At 40.4% G+C, this 21272-nt stretch overlaps 1 protein-coding gene across 6 annotated transcripts; it reads right to left on the bottom strand.

Annotated features, from left to right (window-relative positions):
• Positions 1–7435: 7435 nt before the first annotated feature.
• On the bottom strand, positions 7436–17871 carry dcp1b (decapping mRNA 1B). 6 transcript variants are annotated; one of them, XM_026148297.2, is made up of 12 exons: positions 17469–17871; positions 17074–17114; positions 16062–16189; positions 10886–10952; positions 10621–10768; positions 10252–10350; positions 9963–10088; positions 9353–9833; positions 9148–9198; positions 8534–8760; positions 8198–8410; positions 7436–8010 (listed from the first exon to the last, which is right to left on the bottom strand). In XM_026148297.2, the coding sequence occupies exons 1-12, from the start codon at positions 17625–17627 to the stop codon at positions 7933–7935; spliced, it is 1818 nt and encodes a 605-aa protein (XP_026004082.1). In that variant the 5' UTR covers positions 17628–17871; the 3' UTR covers positions 7436–7932. The 6 variants fall into 6 exon arrangements, with proteins under 6 accessions (XP_026004082.1, XP_026004080.1, XP_026004081.1 ...); XM_026148295.2 differs by having other exon boundaries at positions 9353–10088; XM_026148296.2 differs by having other exon boundaries at positions 9353–10088; positions 17074–17111.
• Positions 17872–21272: the final 3401 nt, after the last annotated feature.

The following is a 21272-nucleotide window of genomic DNA, read 5'->3' as shown; positions in this document are numbered from 1 at the left end:
GGAAAATAATACTGTACCTCATATGAATGTTGTTGTTTTTTTGTTTTTTTGATTTTCAGGGTGCTTTTTTAAACACCTACTACAGTAGGTGTTTAAAAATCTTACTTGTGTGAGCTTTTCTAGGTTTAATAAGTAAGCACTGGGCCCCACTGACGAGATTTCAGACCCCAGAAAACAGCCCAGTAAGAAGTCTGGAGAGGGTTTCCTGGTGCAAACTACAGGGTGGGCCATTTATATGGATACACCGTAATAAAATGGGAATGGTTGGTGATATTAAAGTCCTGTTTGTGGCACATTAGTATATGTGAGGGGGCAAACTCCTCAAGATGGGTGGTGACCATGGTGGCCATTTAGAAGTCGGCCATCTTGGATACAACTTTAGTTTTTTTCAATAGAAAGAGGGCCATGTGACACATCAAACTTATTGGCAATGTCACAAGAAAAACAATAGTGTGCTTGGTTTCAACGTAACTTTATTCTTTCATGAGTTATTTACAAGTTTCTGACCACTTATAAAATGTTCAATGTGCTGCCCATTGTGTTGGATTGTCAATGCAACCCTCTTCTCCCACTCTTCACACACTGATAGCAACACCGCAGGAGAAATGCCAGCACAGGTATCCAGTATCCGTAGTTTCAGGTGCTGCACATCTCATATCTTCACACCATAGACAATTGCCTTCAGATGACCCCAAAGATAAAAGTCTAAGGGGGTCAGATCGGGAGACCTTGGGGGCCATTCAACTGGCCCACGACGACCAATCCACTTTCCAACTGTTCATCTAGGAATGCTCGGACCTGGCACGCATAATGTGGTGGTGCACCATCTTGCTGGAATAACTCAGGGAACATGCCAGCTTCAGTGCATAAAGAGGGAAACACATCATCATGTAGCAATTTCAAATATCCAGTGGCCTTGAGGTTTCCATTGATGAAGAATGGACCCACTATCGTTGTACCCCATATACCACACCAAACCATCACTTTTGTTGTTCCAACAGTCTTGGAGGGATCCATCCAATGTGGGTTAGTGTCAGACCAATAGCGGTGATTTTGTTTGTTAACTTCACCATTCACATAAAAGTTTGCCTCGTCACTGAACAAAATCTTCTGAACTGAGGGTCCTGTTCCAATTTTTGTTTTGCCCATTCTGCAAATTCTGTGCGCCGATCTGGGTCGTCCTCGTTGAGATGCTGCAGTAGCTGGAGTTTGTAAGGGTGCCATTTGTGAGTAGCTGATGTCCGCCGAAGGGATGTTCGACTAATGCCACTCTCCAGTGACATGTGGCGAGTGCTACGCTGTGGGCTCTTGCTGAATGAAGCTAGGACAAAAGTTGTATCCAAGATGGCCGACTTCTAAATGGCCACCATGGTCACCACCCGTCTTGAGGAGTTTGCCCCCTCACATATACTAATGTGCCACAAACAGAACTTTAATATCACCAACCATTCCCATTTTATTATGGTGTATCCATATAAATGGCCCACACTGTACATTGTCAGCCACCCTTGAATGGCCTGTTAAGTTGCTGCAGTTTAAAAAGGTCTATTGTCGGCACACACTACTGCCTCAGTAAAAATTTGATTGGCCACATTACCCATATTTATAAACAAGCCTATGGAGTATGATCTATAAAACTGATAACAATTTGTTTCAGTTTGTCATCACATGTTTTATGTATAGAGTATCCAATGCCATTACCTATAATAAAAAATATGGTAGTCTACCAACCACTTATCTTTGTGTTTGGACACTCATGCAAGAGGGACATTAATTTAAAGAAAGACAACAGGGGAACAACATGCATGCCAACAACATGCCAGCTACAGACTACACTTAACTGTTCTTTAATGCAAATATCTAATAAGTCGATCAAATGGCAGCAACTCAGTGAATTTAGGCATGTAGACATGGTCAAGATGGTCTGCTGAAGTCCAAACTGAGCATCAGAATGAATAAAGGTGATTTAAGTGACTTTGAATGTGACATGGTTGTTAGTGAGTATTTAAAAAAACTGCTGATCTGCTGGGATTTGCTTATGTAGCCATCTCTATGATTTAGAGAAAATAGTCTGAAAAAGAGAAGATATGAATTGAGCAGCAGCACCTATAAGGGCGAAAATGCCTTGTTGATGCAAGACATCAGTGGAAAACGGACAGTCTACTTAGAGCTGACAGGAAGGCAACAGTAACTCAAATAATCGGTCTTTGCTGTATGCAGAATTGCATCTGTGAATGTGCGACACATCAAATCTTGAAGAAGATGGTCTACAGCAGCAGCGGGCCACTCCTGTCAGCTAAAAACAGGAAACTGAGGCTACAGTTTGCATGGGATCACCAAAGCTGGAAACCAGAACATTAGAAAACTGTTGCCTGGTCTGATAAGTCTTGGATTTCAGCTGTGACATTTGTATGGTAGGGCTATAAACAACAAGAAAGCATGGATCCATCTTGCCTTGTAATAAAGGTTAATGCTGCTGCTGCTGGTGTAATAGTGCTGGGGGTAGTTTCCTGGCACATTTTGAGCTTTTTAGTACCAAATGAGCATCATTTAAACACCACAGCCTACCTGAGTATTGCTGCTGATTTATGACCACAGTGTGTCCATCTTCTGATTGTTGCTTCCAGCAGGATAACGCACCACGTTGCAAAGCTTAAAGTATTTAAACTGATTTCCTTGACATGATAATGAATTCACTGTACTCAAATTTCCTCCACAGCCACCAGATCTCAATCCATTCGAGCATCTTTTGGTTGTGGTGGAATGGGAGAAGTTGAATTTATCATGTCAATAAGAACTCAAGTCTCTGAGGAATGTTTCCAACACCTTTTTGAATTTATTCTTTGAAGAATAGGGCAGTTCTGAAAGCTAAAGGGATCCAGCACAGTAGTAGCAATCATAGTAACAAAGAGGCCAGTGCATGTATGCGTATATAATTCGGGCAGGTCATAAACACAGCACCCTTCTGCACTTGTGGTATTACAACTTTTCATAGAAGTCCACTCAGGATGCTATGTCTTTCAGTATGAATCGGTATTTCTAATAAAACATAATGTATCATTAAGCTTTATTTAACTACATACATGCACCAACATATAGCTTGAGATAAATACTGCTACGATACACAGATATTAAACTCTCATGTCTTTGCATATTATACTGTACACACCCACCGAGAGAGAGCGACAGTAAAACATCTGCTCCTGCTATTATGAAAATGCTATAAAACAATTTGGCAGTGCACATAAAGCATTATGGCTGTGGTGGACGCAGGAAGGGATCAAATTGATAACAAACAGTTTAGATAGCGACATGCACCATCACACAGAGGCAATCAGGCAAGCATGTAAGTACCATGTACAACCACGCACGCACACCAGTAGTGCACAACAGCTGTGGGACTCCTACTCCCAAGCTGACCCAGATCACTGATGCTAGGGATGAAGTCTAAGCTCTGAAACTAAAGGGAATGATCGGACAACAGCTAACCTAGTCGAGAACACACTTTTGAGGAGGTGGGTGTATCATCAGTCTACAATCGGAGTCTACAATCGAGAGATGGCTTCATGAATAGAAATAGAGTGGTTTGCAACAGGGTGCAAATCACTGGTTACACTCGAGAACAGGAAGGCTAAATTAGTCTTTGCCAGAAAACCTATAAGTGAGCATGCTCAGGAAATTGGACAGATGAATCCACAATTCACTTGTACCAGAATAATGGGGAGAGAAGATTATGAAAAAGAAGAGAAATAGCTCATAATCCGAAAAGTATCATTTTTAGTGGAAGTGGCATGCTTTGAATGATGCCAGTGTTTATTGATGATGTGACTTCTGATAGAAGGAGCGAGATGAATTCTGAGGGATACAGGGCTGTACTCTGTGCTCAGGCTCAGACAAATGCTGCAAAACTGATCAGATGACACTTCACTTTTTTCATTCCAATATTAAAAATATCCTTTTTATGTTATGTTGTCCAATTTCTTTTGAGTATCTGAAAATGGGGGAGGGGCTTAAAAACATCTGAAATTCCTAAACAGCTTATGCAATACTTTTGATAAATTCCTTGAATTAAATCTGGAAGTCTGCACTTCAGTCATATCTTGCTTTTTGATTTAAAGTCCACTGTGGTGGTGTGCAGAGGCCAACTATCTGCATTTAACTGCATGTTCACACAGTTCGGACATGCAGGGATTTAGGCAGCACACAAGTGTACACCAGAGAGAATATGTGTATATTTATTATTTAAGTGAGACTTTTATTATTGGAGAACCTACCATTTGTTCTTCTTTAGTTAACTAATCGAGTTAGCTCCTGGCTCAGTTTTAAATGTCATATTCTTGTTTTTATCTGTGCAGGTGACAATAAAGGAATCTGAAGGTCTTATAAAATGCACTTTTCTATCAAAAAATTCCTTTTTTTTTCTAATCTCAATTTTAAATGTAGCTTGGCATCCTTACTTTATGATTTACATGCTAAACACACTTCTACTAACACTACGGTACTAGAGCAGATATCCCCAAAGAAAGTATTACTCACCTGTGCTCCTGCAGAGTTGGCTTATTGTCCCAGCCTGTGTTTGAAGAGTGAAAGACTGAGACTAGGAAAGTGAGAAGAATTACACGAATATTTTCTTGAAATTTAAAGTAGACCACTGCACAATATCTTCCTTTTGAGAATACAGCACTGACAAAAGTGATCTGGAGTCCCTATACAAATCAGAGACTCCGCCTCTCTGGGCAAGGGCACACGCACACACACACACACACACACACACACACACACACACACACACACACACACCAGAAGTCATTGATTACTCTAGGCCAGGGCTAATAGTCAGCCCTTACATTTAGCTCCATCAGCTAAAGCAATGGTCTGGAACCTCCGAGTCTTAGAAAAAAGAATATGTGTGCATGTATGGGCATCATCCCTTAATAAAAATGTACTCATAAAAAGTCTTAAAAATATTATCCATCCACCCTGACATTCACAAAGATCACCATTAACTCTTTTATTTGAATCAAAGTTTAACTCTGCTACACCGCTACTGAAGTTAATGGTAAGTAGAATCCATGACAAGGCTGGCTGAGGAGAGGAAGCAGGAAGGGAGAGGAGAGGAAGCCTAGTTTTCCCACACTAATCTACTGGGAGGGAGAGCGCAATGAGACTGTGTAAAAAGTGATGTTTGACGTTCCTGACAGTAAATAGCACTTGTGAAAGCAGACTCGGTGCCAGTTCTGGTGATTTTAGCCATATCACATGATCCAAATCTGCAGGCTGATTTTGTTTACATTTGCATTTCTATACAAGAAATCTACTTCTCATCTATGTACACGGCTTATGGCATTGTGAAACCTGCACAGGTTTTTGTCTTGAGTGTTTGGGACACTGAGTTTATGTATAATGAAATGATCAAATTGCCATTTGAAGGCAAGAGCAGTTTCACAAACACAACATCCATTAAGCGGGTACTTCCTGTGCTGATGTGGACGTGATTTATACATAAGCCCTGAAAGTGCGACCAAATGTTCCAGCGTTCCAGTTAAAATTACGCTGATGCCAGAAACCTTATTAAACTGTATTTTACTGTGTCTTTAGTTAACCGTCAAAAACAGGGAGCAATTTATTACTAAAAAAACTCACGCTGTATGATCGAGGTTGGTCTGTTCCATACACTTCACTAGGTACACCTTGCTTGTACAAAGCTTGCGCCCTTTGCCTTCAGATGTGCCTTAACATATCACAAAGGTGCTCTATTGGACTGAGATCTGGTGACTGTGGAGCCCATTTGAGTACAGCGAACTCATATTTAGAACAAAGTTTGAGATGAGGTTATGTTTAAAGCATGATCTCACATAAAACAAATTTGCTAACAGGGTATTGTGAGGTTATAATTATTATACACATTGGTTCATGGTGCAGTCAGATAGTTGTTTATACTTGAATTTGTAGTGTAGGCTGTAGAGGTGGCAACTTTAATCTGCCCTCATCTTTTTTTGTAATGAAATAGAAAAGTGAGCTGAGCCACCATCAAAATTGGATCCTGCTTGGTTGTAATAAATGTACCTTAAATAACTTTTCTTCCTCATTCTCATGGTCAATTTAAACTTCAGAAAGTCCTTTTGACCATGTCCAAATGGCAATACGCATTCAGTTCCCACCTTGTGATTGGCTATTTAGATATTTACATTACTAAGCAGTTAAACTAGAGCACCTAATGTAGTGGCTGCTGAGCGTAAATTTACTGAAATTACTTCAGGTTGTGCCCAACAAATATATGAGGACAACAAAAAAACAACAACAGACACAGTTTTTTTTTTTTTAACATTTAATAGCCAATAAAAATATATTCCAGTTTATGTAATGGGAAAACATCCCAGCCAAAAAGAAAAAAAAAAAAGCCCATAGAAACATTTTAATATTCTGGTTACAGAAACAGTGCAGATGAGTTTTGAATTAAAACAGCATCTGACAATATGCTGTAAAATCTTAAACTTTACATTCTGATATACCTTTAAATACATGCTGGTTATTTGTACAATTTTCTTCTTGAGTAAAAAAATAGGGAATAAAATCTTCCTCTTTTTTTTCCTGAATGATATTCTCTGCTTTTGCTGCTGCTGATGTTTCTGCCTGGTAGCTACTGTCCAGGCTGGCTATGAGTTTAACACGCACGTTAATTACCAACTAAAAACCCGGACTCTGAAAAAATGTAGGCAATTTAAGTGCCGAATGAGAAACAACTGAATGAGAAATATCACTTTACGTGGCAAAAGTAGTTTAACAGTATTGTGCAAATGCAATAAAACCTTTTAAATTTTATGTTCAATCTCCACCGGGTCTACAACAAACCTGAACAATTAACAATGTTGCTGTTGATGATTTAATTAACCAAATTTTCTAAGCTTCAGATTATTAAATCATATTAATAGACCACTCTAGGCTTCATTTGTTTAGAACCGTTTATCAGCTTAGGTGATATTTAATTTTCTGAAATCTCTTTACATAAAGCGAACACAAATTCCTTACTATGCGACATAAACCAATCACCTTTATGCCACTTGATTTAAAACACAGGTATACCTCCAAACTAGTTCTCTGTGAGGTAGTGCAGGTTGTCAGGCTCCTGTAATTTTCTTGTCTTTTTAAGCTGGACTGACATTGACGTTTTCCTTCCTTTCCCTTTCCTTCAAACACATTATAATATTCAGAAAGTGCTGCAAAAAAAACCCCTTTTCTTTCCTTCACAATTTCAGCGATTGCCGGATAAAGTTATGCCGCAGGCTTGCTCGTCCACTTCAATATGCATCAGCTGACAACAGTTAGTTAACTAAAATTACAATGTAGACACTTATCACTGCTCGTGTCTGTTAAAAAGGATAGGAATAAAAGTCATCACGACAATGTAATAACAGATTTAAAAACCTGCTGGTGGTAAAATACACAAACCTGTTATGCCCAAGTAAAATAATAAGAGATTAAAATAATATCTGAAGATGTCTTTTAGCTCTAGACTAGGAAGACTTGTTTGTTAAAGGCTGGCTGGTGTGAGACAACTGACTGAAAGGAAATATTGCTACACTTACTGGAAAAGAAAGAGTATCAGAAACATCCTGGAAAACTGGAAGGTTTGCAGCATGTTTTGTTTTTGCTAAAGACTCAAAGGGTGAGGTCAAGGGTAAAATCTGTATTCAACAGACTAAACCAAATTTTTTTTGAACATGATGTTACTTGTGATAGCTTTGTGCAACAAGAGACTTGGCTTGGAGCAAACAGAGTCAGGCTTCCTAACGATAGAGTGCAGAGGAGGTACAGAGTGTGTGTTTAAGTACGTGTGTGTGTGATTTGGAATAGGAAGTGGTGCATCCATATGAGGTGTAAGAAGTAGCCTCCGGGAAGGGTGCGTGTGTAGAACGAGGGTGTGAAGCTGCATCAATACTTGTTGCTGGAGTCCTTAGCAAAGCGGCTGGCATAGGCTTCATAGATGGAGTCCAGGAATGAGCTGTCGTTCTGAAATACACAAGCAGGCAACTTCATACAAAATCCTCAAGTGTGTGTGTTTGTTTTTGCTTATTCTCTGTTTTTCTCTTTGCAAACAAAACAACTGCACTGATTTGGCTACAACGTGAGCACAACAACTGGACAGCGAGCCCCGTTGTGAAGCCATAATAGACCACAAACTTTAAGGAATAATCACCTGTATCAGATGCAGCAGTGTGGCTTGAAGCTGACTTCTGGAAAGGATTCTGACCTCCTCCTGCAGAGGGGGTCTGGGCACAGTTGAGGGTGTGTGGGAGCTCTCCTGACCAACTGCAGACAACCCACTGCTAGGCTTTGTCTGAGTGAACATACTCGGGGAAAGGAGCAGATTTGGGGCAACAGTGGCTGGTATCCTCTGAGGCGAGATCACCTACACAAACAGGGAGCACTGTACTGTTGCAGCTATCAAGTCACCAATTTAACTAGCATTTGCCATTTGCTCTGTTTATATAATTGATAAAATCAACTACTAACTGTTTACACTGGGCTTTACCTGTAACTGCAGCGCAGCTTTCTGACCTGCAGTGGCTACAGTTGGGTTTGGAATTGTGCCTAAAATCACGCATGCACCCTGGTTTTGGGCTGGCCCCAGGAATCGAGGAGCCAGTCCTGGACAGATCCGAGGTGGCTCACTAGAGGCCAGGCTCTGCTCCTGCTGGACCAACTGGAGCTTTTGGAGGAGCTCATGAGGTGACACCATACCTGGCACGTGAGACAATCCTGACGAGAAAGCACGAAGGTAACAAAAACAAGAATTACTTTTAATGAGCAGCTAAACAGGTGCACCTAATGAAGTGGTTGGTGAGTGCACTCTACAGTAAATCATTTCCAAAAGTGTGGATTTCCGTGCATTGTGCATGCATGTACATGTATGAGCTCCAGTCCTGTGGGAAACACTGCAATGGAACTTACTACAGATAATGTGTCTTGTAACTGGGAAAAAAAATAGTTCCTCCGCAGTTTCTTAATTTAACTACTGTTTATATGTAGTTTCAAATTATTGGAAAAACTGGTTAGAGCTTCAGTAACGATCGGCTTAAGTTTGTGCACAACACTAAAACCCTGCTAGTTAGCGACTGCAAACAATAAAAAACTTGAATACTATACCTTGTGAAGGTTGAATGACTTGATTACTGGTCACCTGAGATGACAACAAACCTGGTAAAGCAAGGAGAATCCCATTAAAACTATAGAAAAGTTATTCTTCCCATAGTTTATTAGCATTGTAATTATAAAAATGTATGTAGCACACTGATTCAGTACAGGGTTAGCTTGTTTGTTTGTGAACACTTAACACAAAAGATTTTCCCACCTGTTCCCTGTGCAGCTGGAGCAGTCTGGCTGTTTTGCTTAATTTCAGGTTGAGAATTGGACAAGCTGATAAACAGCTGCTGGCTTTGTTGTGCTTGAAGGTGAGAGCGTGACACAGAATTCACCATTACAGGCTGGGAGGAGAGATGAGGGTTCTGCTGTAGAGAGGAAGGGTTGGAGCAACAATTAGGGGCCGCAGAGGAGAAAGAGGTGGTGGGTAGAGGAGGTGGTTGGGTTTGGAAAAGTCTCCTGATTGGATCAGGATGAAGCTGATGCTGGTGATGGTGTTGTTGTTGCTGATGGTGGTAAAGATGATGGTGGTGGTGGTGATGCTCCAGCGGCACCCCGTTGTCACACAGCCGGTTCTCGGGGGACTCGGACACGGTCTGAAGCACCCCTCCCACAGTCCCGACACCTCTCTGTCCCTGCATGAGCTTTGCGATGGCCGGGCAGTGCTGCTGCTGGTGAGCGCTTGAGGGACTCTGCAACAAGCCAGAAACAACATTTGCTCCATCTTCCACAGCCTTGATTCCTCCATCAGAGGCCACATTTCTGCCAGAGTTCACTGTATCATCGTAGGTGAGTGTGCGAGCTACAGGCGGGCGAGATACTTTTCCCGCTGATGATCCCAGTGCTGGAGCATTTGCAAAAGGGTCAGAGTCAGGTTTAGTTGAACGTTGCTGAGAGCCAAACAGAGTAGCCAAAGAAAGAGACTTGGGCTCAGCACCTTCATTGTCCTAGATGAGAGAAGCACAGTAGAATAAGAAAGATGATGAGTTAGAGGCACAAACAGAAACAACACTAGCAGGGTTTTATACACAACAATGGAAGAAAACCATTACAAACTCTCTTTTGTACATGAAAAATGTGATTTTAACAGGGTTAAACTGGGTGTTCTACCTGAGTGTTTGGTTTAACGGGTATTGGTTTAATCAGGTGGGGGTTTCCATAAAGAACACTGCTGCCACCAATCTCCTTTGGCTCTGAGGTTGATTTTTCCTAAGACAGGTGCACAGAGAGAATAGACAAAGGACAGACAATTAACAAAATAAGTAAATAAATACATAAAAACTATATCACAAAAATTGCCAAAAAAGTAGATTACTATAAGTGACTAACTGAGGATCCTAGAAAATACTCCCTGCATCCTATAGGTCTAAATGAACAAATGTAAATGCAAAGATTATTAGGGCTTAGCTATTCCCAGCATTTTAATCTGTGTTGTTCTAATTGTTTTATTCTCTTCAAAATCCTACAGTGTGCACATACCTTATCATACTCTGTGCGGGCTTTGGTTAACATCTGGATGATGTCCACTCCCTTTGCTTCACCTTTTCCCCCTCCCCCTGCTCTTACTTCTCCTGGGGATAACCAACCACCCTGGGACTGAGCCAGGACCTGCTCCTGCTGGGTCAGACTGCACACATGAATAAAAGAGTCTTCTGTCAAGCTTTGGCAGCTGGTCCATAACTCATTAGTCATTTTTAAGCACACCAAATCTTGTTTTGAAGATCATCCAATTACAGTTACTTACATCTTCATCCTCTGGGCGATGCGCTGACAGTCCTCCTTATCATAGAACCAAATCCCATGGATTGCCACTGGGGAAGAAGACAGAATTGAACTTTTGAGCACATTACATTAACAAAAATCCAGCAAATTATTTGCAGTAATGACCCTGTTGAAAATCTAGTTAGCTTGGTGTAATAATAAAACTGTCTGCTCAGTCCAGGTCAGCAGACAACAAAATGAGTTTCCCAGACAATTGAATGAATGTGTAGCCATGCTGTAGCACAATTTTGCTGCAATGACGTCAGTGCAGACCTAACAGATAGATAAACTGTTTATTATTAGCCCTGGTGGGTATAACCCCAGGGTTTAAAATGAGTCATTTCCCAGCCAAGCCAATAGGAACAAAAGCCAGCAATGCAATTATACAATGAAACATGGGCCCCAGGAGTGCCCTGATCTACGTAAACACGGTCAGCAAGGGAGGAAAAAGACACTTGCCCAGTTTTGTAGATGGGATGAACTATTTTACAAAGTGATTAATTTTACTGTTTGCATTTGTGCTTTCTTTTGAAAAATTTATCGTTGTTGCATAACCACTTAATTGCAGCCACTAAGGAAGGGCTTAGAATTTTGCATGGAAAAAATTAATTTCCCGTGATGTTCTAAAGAAGCCCAGATCCTGAAGTCGTTGAACTTTTTCCTTTATCAACTTGGATGTTCAACCTGCATGACAAGTTTATCAAATGAGAAGACATGTGAGTGGAGGGCTCTAGCAATACTCATGGTGCTACTCTGCCCAAGACAAAAACAACTTTGCTGCTGTTTGTTGATGTCTGGGGAAGATCCCAATCCCCAAAAAGAAAAGAGGCAAAGAGTAAAAGATATGAGAGTAAATTAAGTACAGAGAAAAACTTAAGTAACGCAAAGATAAGTAAATAAGGTAAAAAAAAAAAAAAAAAGAACAATCAGTGGGGTCTATACCATGACTAAGTTCTTATGTAATCCAATTGAATACAAGACACATTCCCACACACACACACAGACATGAACAAAAATACACACCCACTTGGCTACAAATGGGGCTGGGTAAGGCATCGAGGTCAAAGTGGATGAGGGGAACAGACAGAGAGGGAGAGGCTGAGACACATACGTACACAGAGAGTTCAGTTGAGCCTGGGAAAATAAGCCCAGGACCAAATAAGTAACTGCAGTGGGAGGCTGACTGGTGGAGCCAGAGCCACTTAGTGCTCAGTGTGCTCACAGGGGATGAGACTATTCGACAGAGACGGAGAGAGACACGGTGAAAGTCTGACAGCTGGAAAATGGAGGAAAAATGAGCAAGATGAATGGAAAGAAGTGAAGTGTGTTACAGGGGAGATCGTTAAGCACATCAAAATAGAAACATGTCAGTGAATACTAAAAAGAACCTGTGACATTTCAGACATTAGACACTCCATTTGGCCAGCATGTTGCTCTCTCTCAGTCTCAAAGAAAGGGAGAAGAAGATAAGATAAAAGATGTGCATGTGCTTTTAAAATAGAAGACTTCCACACCAACAGGACCTGTAGAAACTATATCAACAAGATAGGAAAGAGAAAAAAAGAGTGAGGGCGATAGAGCGATACAGAGAGAGAGCGAGCGAGAGAGCCGAAAAGTGGTTGTGGCCATAAGGTTACAAATTCGAGAGGGAGAAAGAGAGAGCTCCACTCGACACTGGAAATTGAAAGAGAAAGACAGAGGGGTTTTTGAAATGTATGCCTCGAGCAAAGGACCAAACCAACTCGACCGGGAACTCCACTGAACGGCCACGTGGGACGACAACTTCAGCAGGACTACAACTTAAGCTTGAGACTGATATCAGGAAGAGTGACAGCTTCAAAAACCACCACAGACACAGCCTGTCTGTTACGGTTTGAACAAAATATATTGGAAACCCAGCAAAGCCTGTAAGTGATTCACAACTGAACCTGTGTGGTCCTTTGAAACCCTCTGCGCCTACGATATAGCAGCCCATCAGAAAGCACCAGCCTTTAGAAACTCTTCAACGGGACACTTTAAAAAAAAAAAGTCTTGTGTTTTATGTTTGAGAAACAACGCTTAAAGTTGACATTTCAGTTACTCTGTTACTGTGAGACTGTTTACCTTTAGTAGAGTCATAAATTCAGCCAAATTTACAAGCAGAAGTGATGACCAAGATAAATTTGGTACACTTTCACTGCAGTATGAGATCACCTTTGTGAAGGAAGTTCATAGTATCAGTCATGAGGAAGAGTAATAACATCCTTTTCGCCAGCGTTTAGTTTCCTGGAGGTTTTTCAGGAATTACGTGCTCCTGAAGTAAAGCAAACTGATGCTGTTGCATGAGAGGACATTTCAGGGAAAACTGGAGGAGGAGTAAATATTGACATTCACAGCTAGTAAAGTCTCGTATACCACTTCTGTTACACCTTCCTCTTGAGACTTAACTGCAAGGATGTTCAAATTGCTCTTCTGCATCTGAAACCCTCATAATAAAGAACTACTGGGAAACCTGTATGTGTACAACCTGATATTTACACAGCGCCATCAGTAGATCTGTGGTCCTAAAGAAGAAAAAGGAAGCGGAGCATCGCGTTTGGCATCTATTGGCCAGATAAGTAATTACTGGCACTGCTTTTTAATATCAGTTCTGAGCAATTTTTACGTTGTGGAGACAGAAAGAGGTAATATCATCATCGGACTGTGAGAACACTGAGAGATCATGCTGAGGGGCCTGTTTGAGAGGAAACCTAAACATGAGAGGCTGCAGGAGGAACCCGAAGTCAGATTTAGAGGATTGCTGGTGACAGAGAGAGACCTGGGATATCGATACATCCCACCTGGAGGTAAGAATCTCCATATAGCCATTGATGTACTTCTTAGATATATGACATACCAGACATACCAGTGGATTACATACCAGACGATCCGACCCACATCAGTGTTAAATCTAAGTGCTGATATTAGGGGTGGAAATGACTGATTAGGATGATGCTCACGACCTTTTACCTGTTTTATTTGTAGCACTTTGGTCAACATTGTTGGATGTAAAGTGCGTTATAAATAAAGATGCTATGCTATGCTATCACAGTACATCGATTTGTAATACACTAGAAGTCCACATTGCATGAAAGCATCTGTGCAACTGAAGAGTAAAAAGCACAGAAGTCAGGGTGTGTCAACTGTCATTATCATATCATTTTAACCGCACATCGATTCATCTTATTACCTCACTGATGTTTTTCCACCCACTGTGTTGAAACAGAAGTCTGTTAACTTCTCATCACCTAATCCTCATTCATTTGTTAACCACTGCCACAAAAAGTCATTAAAGCGCGACTCTGGTAAGTCAAATTTGTGAGTCCATTTGACATGCTTATGCATGATAATAAAAAGGCAGATTTTTGTTACCAGGGTACAGATAGTATAGTGCAAGAAAAAACAATATAATTTACTGCTGGACTGATAATGAGTTCTAACCAAAGCTGCAAGAAAGATTCGAAAATTTGTCAAAATCATAAAAATTAGATCATACAAGTTTTAGCTCTATATTGCTCATCAGCAACAACCAAAATTCACAAAAATCAGCTGAACAGCTGTATGTGAATAACGGGGCAACTGAACATTACAAGTGCAGATGCTAGACAGGACTCTAAATAGTCTTCCTTTTAATCATGTAGACTAAGATATGTGCCTGGATAAATAATGCCTTGCTTTGGGCAAATATCTCCTCCCTAAATATTGCCTTGTTCTTTGGTATATCTCCGTGCTTTATTTTTAGCATTGGTTGCCACTTTGTGCCAACGGTCATTCCAGGAAGTTACAGCAGCGCTGAGAGCAACATGTTTATCTAATGATAAGATTCCACGGCCCCGTCCACACAGAGGTCATGGCGCATTAGGACTGGCAGCATTACCAGCAGCTTATGATTCAGACAATGAAGAACCATTTACAGCAATATAAATTTTGGCCCTGTTTATGCAGTTTTCTGGAAGGACACCACACAAACACCATCATCCTGGAACCGCTCAGTGAATGTTGGCTTAGTCATGCTGAACTTGAGATGTTTTTCACAGCATCTGAGGTGCAGTTTGTGTGGTTGTTTTAATACCATTGTTTGTTTCTGCTACTATTGTTTTGCATAGCTCCTTTTCTGATGTTTTATCATCTTTATTCAATCATCGTAATCAAATAGAGTCATTAGGGTAGACCATTAGGTTTGCCATGTAACCACCGACTCTTTGAGTCATAACTCCTCCCCATAATTGCATTTTATCAGAGGAAACCATCATTAACTGTGTTTTGATTACTAGTTTTATATGCTGTTAAAGTTTGCTCCTTCCATGGATAAGCTTGTTAGCTCACTTTAGATTCATTCTCCATTACTGATGCTCTGACCACAGGCCAGCGTTATCACAGATCATCTTTAATGCACCCCGAGTGCATTTAAGGCTGGTGCAAAAGGTGTAATGAGGTCACTGAGCAAAGTTTATGCCAGACGCATCATTGCTCTGAGCCTTCAGGATGTTTAATAATGGCTTTGTGTCAGTAAGAAAAATGAAGCACTACAGTAAGAGGATCGAAGCAGGCACAAGGAATTCAGTGGTATCTAAACACAGCATTCCACCTGCCATTTACTAAGCCTGATGGAGGGAGACCGAGGCAGGGAGGGAGGTCTGTGTGTGCCAGCGACTTCTGAGTGTATGTATGTGTGTTTAGATTATCAGTGACAGTTGCAGCGTATCTAATCTCCGCTGGCTGATTTTGTAGTGCTGTCAGACTCTTGTCCCAGAGCCACACTCAACAATGTGTTTGTGTATGTGGGAGCCATATGTAGGTCTCGGAGTCAGCCTGATAAAATTCACTGGAGTACCTTAGCTTAGTTCCTTATATGGAATTACTAGTTCCTACTTTAATGAAGTGCATGCTGGACTCTTTGGGCACTTTTATCATGTCATCATCTTTTACATCGATATCTTGTGGATATCGATGCAGTTGTCTTTTTTTAGTGTAAACATTTCAAACGATACAGAGTCTTTGAATTGACTAATCTTCAGAAGTTTAGGTAAAATACTTTACTTCCCCTTTTGGTGTGATGGTAAAAACACTAGCAGTAAGAAAGCACAGTTCACATGGCATTAAATCACTGCAGTGTATTCAGTCAGTCAGTTTCTCCTTACATCGTGCGTTGCGGTAAAGCAGGAACGGGTCCTGGAGCTGGAAGTCCAGGTCTTTGGTGAGTGGCTCTGTCAGATTCTGCATGCTGAGCCGGTTCATAATGGTAAAACCATGCCTAGGAGAGGCCAACCTGAAATTTGAAGACAGCAGAATATAGTGTCATATTCTATGTAGTCCTGTGGAAAAACTAAGTATGTCACGTAGCTTGCAGAACCACTGTCAGCAGTAATAATAATTTCACTGTCTCACTTTATCAGTCTCTCAAATCATTGTGGAGGAATTTTGGCCCACTCTGCTTTACAGTGGAGCTTCTTTTCATTGAGGTTTCCAGGCATTCATTTATGTGCAGCTCTCTTAAGGTTCCACCACAGAATTTCAGTCATGTTGAGGTTGAGGTCTGGACTTTGACTGGGTCACTGCACCATCTTCATTAGTTTCTTTTTCAGTCATTCTGTTGCAGATTTACTGCTATGCTTGGGATTATTGTCATCTTGCGTGAACCAATTTCAGCCAAGCATTAGATGTCAAACAGATGGCCCCAGATCTGATCCTCATGGTGGGCTCAATTACGACAAGGTATCCAGGTCCTGTCACTGCAAAACAAGCCTAAATCATCAACCCTCCACCACCGTGCTCGACAGCTGGTATGATGCGTTTGTTCTGATATGCTGAGTTTGGTTTTCTCAGCTCTGTGCATCTCCACTTTTGCCTCATCTCTCAAAAGGACAGGATTCTTGTGGTTTATTCAGATGCAGCTTTGCAAACCTAAGCTGTGCTGCTATGTTCTGTTAAAAGAAAAGAGGCTTTCTCTTGGTAACCTTGCAGTTTCCCTGAGCATTGCTGCACCGCCAAAACTTTTGCTTTTGTAGAGGTCACGTTATATATTATTATAGTTTTGTATATTATCAAACTCAGTTCAGTTTTGTTACGTCCCGTTCATGCCAGCTTAACAGTTTGTAATTTAGTAAATGTGTCACAAATGACAATGATTAACAGTGTTAATATTTTCATTACCTTGTATATATAAAAAGAGTACCTTCCACTTCTGTCTTCTCCTTAAAACAAATAAGACAACATTAAAGCAACTCCATGTCATAATTGCTCAACCTTATCTCTGTTGATATTAACTTGTGCACCAGCTCGCTATTCTTTCAAAAAGAAGTCCAGTATTTCGACTTTTTGTAGGTGACGAAATAGTCAAAATAGCACATTTCAGGGAACTCTCCAAATATAATGTGAAGTAAAACATAACATAGCAACAACAATTTTTATTTTTATGGAAAATAACGTTAATAACAATAGTCTCTTACTCCTATAAGCTGAGTTAGTTTCAATCTGTCAAAGCGCGCCGAACGGGCAGTGACAAAGCTAAGTTAGCACATGATACATTCACCAACCCTCCGGCTTACCCACTCATTTGTCCTGTTGTTGTAAGTATACAGGGCAACTTGGCTCGCCAGGTCCACAATGTTATTGATGTATGGGTCTTGTCGCTGCAGAGCAGCCAGACTTATATCCAGTCCTTTAGCGGCAAGAGAGCTACTGCTACCTGCTGAAGTCGCTGTCATTGTTCCCTATGGAGACGCTAGCTTGTCAACTAGCTTTAACGGCTACCGACTCACAGTAAGAAGAGGTAAAATCCAAACAAACGGAAAGGAAAAGGGAGATAAATCGATGGCTGCACAGTATTCTATTTTTCAAGTTAAAAATTGATAATTAAAAAACTAAGTCAAGCGCTCCCTAGCTCTAACTGCTACGAGTGAGTTTGAAAATGGCCATATTTCACCGAGATTGTAAACAACGAAGACGTGAGTAGTTGCGCAGCAGCTGCCGATTTCAGCCTTGACAATCAACGTCGAGAAATCGATGGAGCTGTCCTGCAGTCAACTGCACTGAATTTCCTATATATTTCCTTATACAAACCGTCCATGATTATATCAGTATGTACATTATGCTCTCTAGCTGCAGGTAGCATTCATTTAATTATATCTCTGTCATCAGTACAGACTATACTGACGTCAGATGAGGTAATGTTATATCAAAAGGGCTTGCTAAATTATTTATATTGTCTATATATAATAATGGTATTGTTATGTAGTGTGTGTGTGTGTGTGTGTGTGTGACAGAAAGAAATTATATTTTGCTGTACACTGAGAGTTCATTAGTATTTTTTTTTTTAATTTAAAGCTATCTTGTTTCATGCTACATTAATTGTGTGTGTGTCCTAAAAGTAAGCAGCTGACGTTTCTCTTTTATCATTCACCTTTCTGTTAAGTAGGGTATATTTCAGTGATGATTACTGATGGCACCATATCCTCTCTAACACCACCCTTCAAATGCACTAGGAGGCGCCAAAGGGATGGCTAAATCGGGCATCCATCCTTTCCCATTTCATTGCAAGAGCTGGACTTGATCTAAATGCAAAGGAAGAATACAAACAGGCGTATTTGTAAGAAGGCTTACATTGCAAATATATTTAATGTCTTGTTGTCTACATAAAAAGAAGAGTAGACACAAGCAGTCAAAAGCAAAACCACTTGTATTCTAAAATGGACATCTATCCATCTTAAAAGATTTCCGTTTCATAAGAAAATAACCTCTGTCTCAGTGTCGAGATAGATTTTTCTTAATTGCATTTTTTTTCTGGTTCTGAGTCACATCAGGAGTTTTTCAGCCATTTGTGCTCAATAAGGAGTGATAAAGAGGAGAGAAGAAGGGCAAAGGCTGCCTTTTCTTGAAAGTCTTTTAGTGTCTTGTTGGACCCAGTTAAGATAGCCTACTTAGTGAAGTTTTACAAAGTTGACAGTTACAGTGAACATTTGTCAGGCATTTTAAAAGGATTTCATTTTTTTTATCCCACTGTTATGCAAAAATCTTTTTCCCCTTATTCCTAGGTCATTTCAAACTGTTTCTTCTTCTTTTTGGTTTACATTATCTACCAGCTCTAGGCTTCAGAAATGAGACACATCCTGCCTGAAATTAATACTCAAGGACAGGACAGTAACTGATACAGGAACAGGACTTTCAGGACTGTAAGTTCTTGAAATTCATCTCAGCAATTGCCATATCAGACAATATCACCTGACAATGATTCTCTATATTCAGTTCAACACATTCTGTTCTGTTTCAAGGGTGCTTGAGCAGGCATAGCAAACTCTTCAAGTGAACATATGAGCCCGGTCTCATTCCTCTTCTTCCTTCTGATAGTGATTGCACAAGACGTAATGCTCTGACTTGAAATCACAGAGAAGCTCTTCATCACTAAATTACTGTTTAGCTTTATATAGGCACTTCTTCTCATTAGTGTAACAGTGGTACGCTAACAGTTGCTTCAGTAATTAAACCTGGCACAAGTCTGACATGTAAAATCAAGAGCTGTATCAGAGTGTCCTTGAGAAAAACAATTAAAAAAAAGAAAAACATTCAGCTATTCACTCAGCCCAAGAAACACTGGATAAAAATATCTGCTTCAGATGTTTTAAGGTGAAGGGTTCACCACGCCAAGGCTGTACACAAATCCTTCTCTTAAATATGAATGAAACACTTCCAGGTCAGGCCAAGACACGCATGTCTCCATTAAGATGAAAATAACCTCCTGGTGATTTAGCATGAGCCTATTTGTCAGAGATTTAGTGCTGTGTGTGTTTCAAGGCGCACATGCACGTCTGTCGGAGTGTTATTTATCTGTTTGTTCAGGGTGTGAGTTAGTAAATGATGAGGCTAATGACTTATCCATCAGCAGGTCAAAACTGCCGATAATCAGTCAAGACTGAATAGATGTCTTTAGTGGTGGACTAGTGGGGACACACCATGAGATGCTCATGATTGGCTCCCAGGCAGAAATGATGCATGGATTTATCTGGTGGACAGAGTGTTGGAATAGCAAGATTTGGATAAGCATTGTTTTCTGGGGTGTTGTGTTTCTATATGCCCACTGTGCTATACTGTACTAGACACATTGAAAGATTATTTTATATATTAAAGGAAATGCAAACTGATGTGTGCTGAAAAGAAAAAAATAGTAACATCATGTAAAACACTGTTATATGTACATATTTAAAAGTACTAAAAGTACTCATGTAAAAATAAATACACCTTATTATTCAATAGTTTGTAGAACCCCCTTCAGCACCAAAAACTCCTGTAATCATTTCCTGTAGGACCTTACAGGCTCTCACATCATTGTAGAAGAATTTTGGCTCACTCTTCTTTACAATGTTGCTTCATTTCATTGAGGTTTGCAGGCATTTGTTTATGCACAGCTGTCTTAAGGTCCCACCACAGTATTTCAATCAGGCTGATGTCTGGACTTCGGCTGGGTCATTGCCACACCTAGATACTTTTATTTTCCAGCCATTCTGTTGTAGATTTGCTGGTGCACTTGGCATCGTCCTGTTGCACGACCCGATTTCAGCCAAGCTTTAGCTGTCAGACTGATGGCCTCACATTTGACTCGAGAATGCTTTGGTATAAGCTGGCTGCTACTTATTTTCTTGATTCCCGTGAAAGCAGTGGGGAAACCTGCAGCCAGCTGAGACTGAAGAAGTCACTTTGATGAGTGTCGAAACGGTTCTCCCACTGAAAACGCTACGTCCAGATGAACAGAATCAACCTTTGGAGATTTACTTACCTGGATGATTGAGAATGCATCAAGATGAGAGCGTACTTTGTTTTTCACAAGTCTGCATAGAGTCCAGTGAAAACGTTCTTTGTCATGTGACTGTATCATTTATTACTTTAAGGGAATATCTTTGTAGGTGAGATAATGACCACAATGACTGAATGAGCCTTCCTACATTGTTCAATCTGGGACTATCTTCAGCCATACATCTAGATACTGGTAGACATTACATTTTTCTTCTAGGTCCTCATTAGACTTTAAATATAAAAACTTGAGTTTATACAGTACCATGCAAAAGTCTTGAATCACCACTCATTTATTTATATTTTTCCATGAAAATTAGTGCAGTGATTTACTGAAACAGGTGCAAACTTACATAGCAATATAGTATGTACGGCAATAACAGTGTGAACAATTCAAATGAGTTTTAAAGGAAGTGTTTGAGCACCTTTATTCTCCAGTACAGCCTGAACTTTCTTAGGCATGCTTTCTTAGATCTTCTTTAAGTAGTCTTCAGGAATAGTTCTCCAGGCTTCTTGAAGGAAATCCAAGGCTCTTCTTGGGATTTTGGCTGGTTTTCTTCTTGTTTTTT

This window comes from Astatotilapia calliptera, chromosome 17 (assembly GCF_964374335.1).
Source record: "Astatotilapia calliptera chromosome 17, fAstCal68.1, whole genome shotgun sequence".
NCBI lineage: Eukaryota > Metazoa > Chordata > Actinopteri > Cichliformes > Cichlidae > Astatotilapia > Astatotilapia calliptera.
The sequence above is the reverse complement of the archived record's forward strand: the minus strand, read 5'-3'. Positions and strand labels throughout refer to the sequence as shown.

What these genes read in the sequence shown, in the direction of transcription:
- dcp1b (XM_026148295.2), bottom strand. Translation starts at nt 17,627, where the DNA reads ATGACAGCGACTTCAGCAGGTAGCAGTAGCTCTCTTGCCGCTAAAGGA. An exon ending in ACTCTTTTTATATATACAAG is followed by an intron (nt 16,190 to 17,073) that starts GTAATGAAAATA and finishes TTCAAATTTCAG; the next exon opens with GTTGGCCTCTCCTAGGCATG. An exon ending in AGTCATTCAACCTTCACAAG is followed by an intron (nt 8,761 to 9,147) that starts GTATAGTATTCA and finishes CTTTCTCGTCAG; the next exon opens with GATTGTCTCACGTGCCAGGT.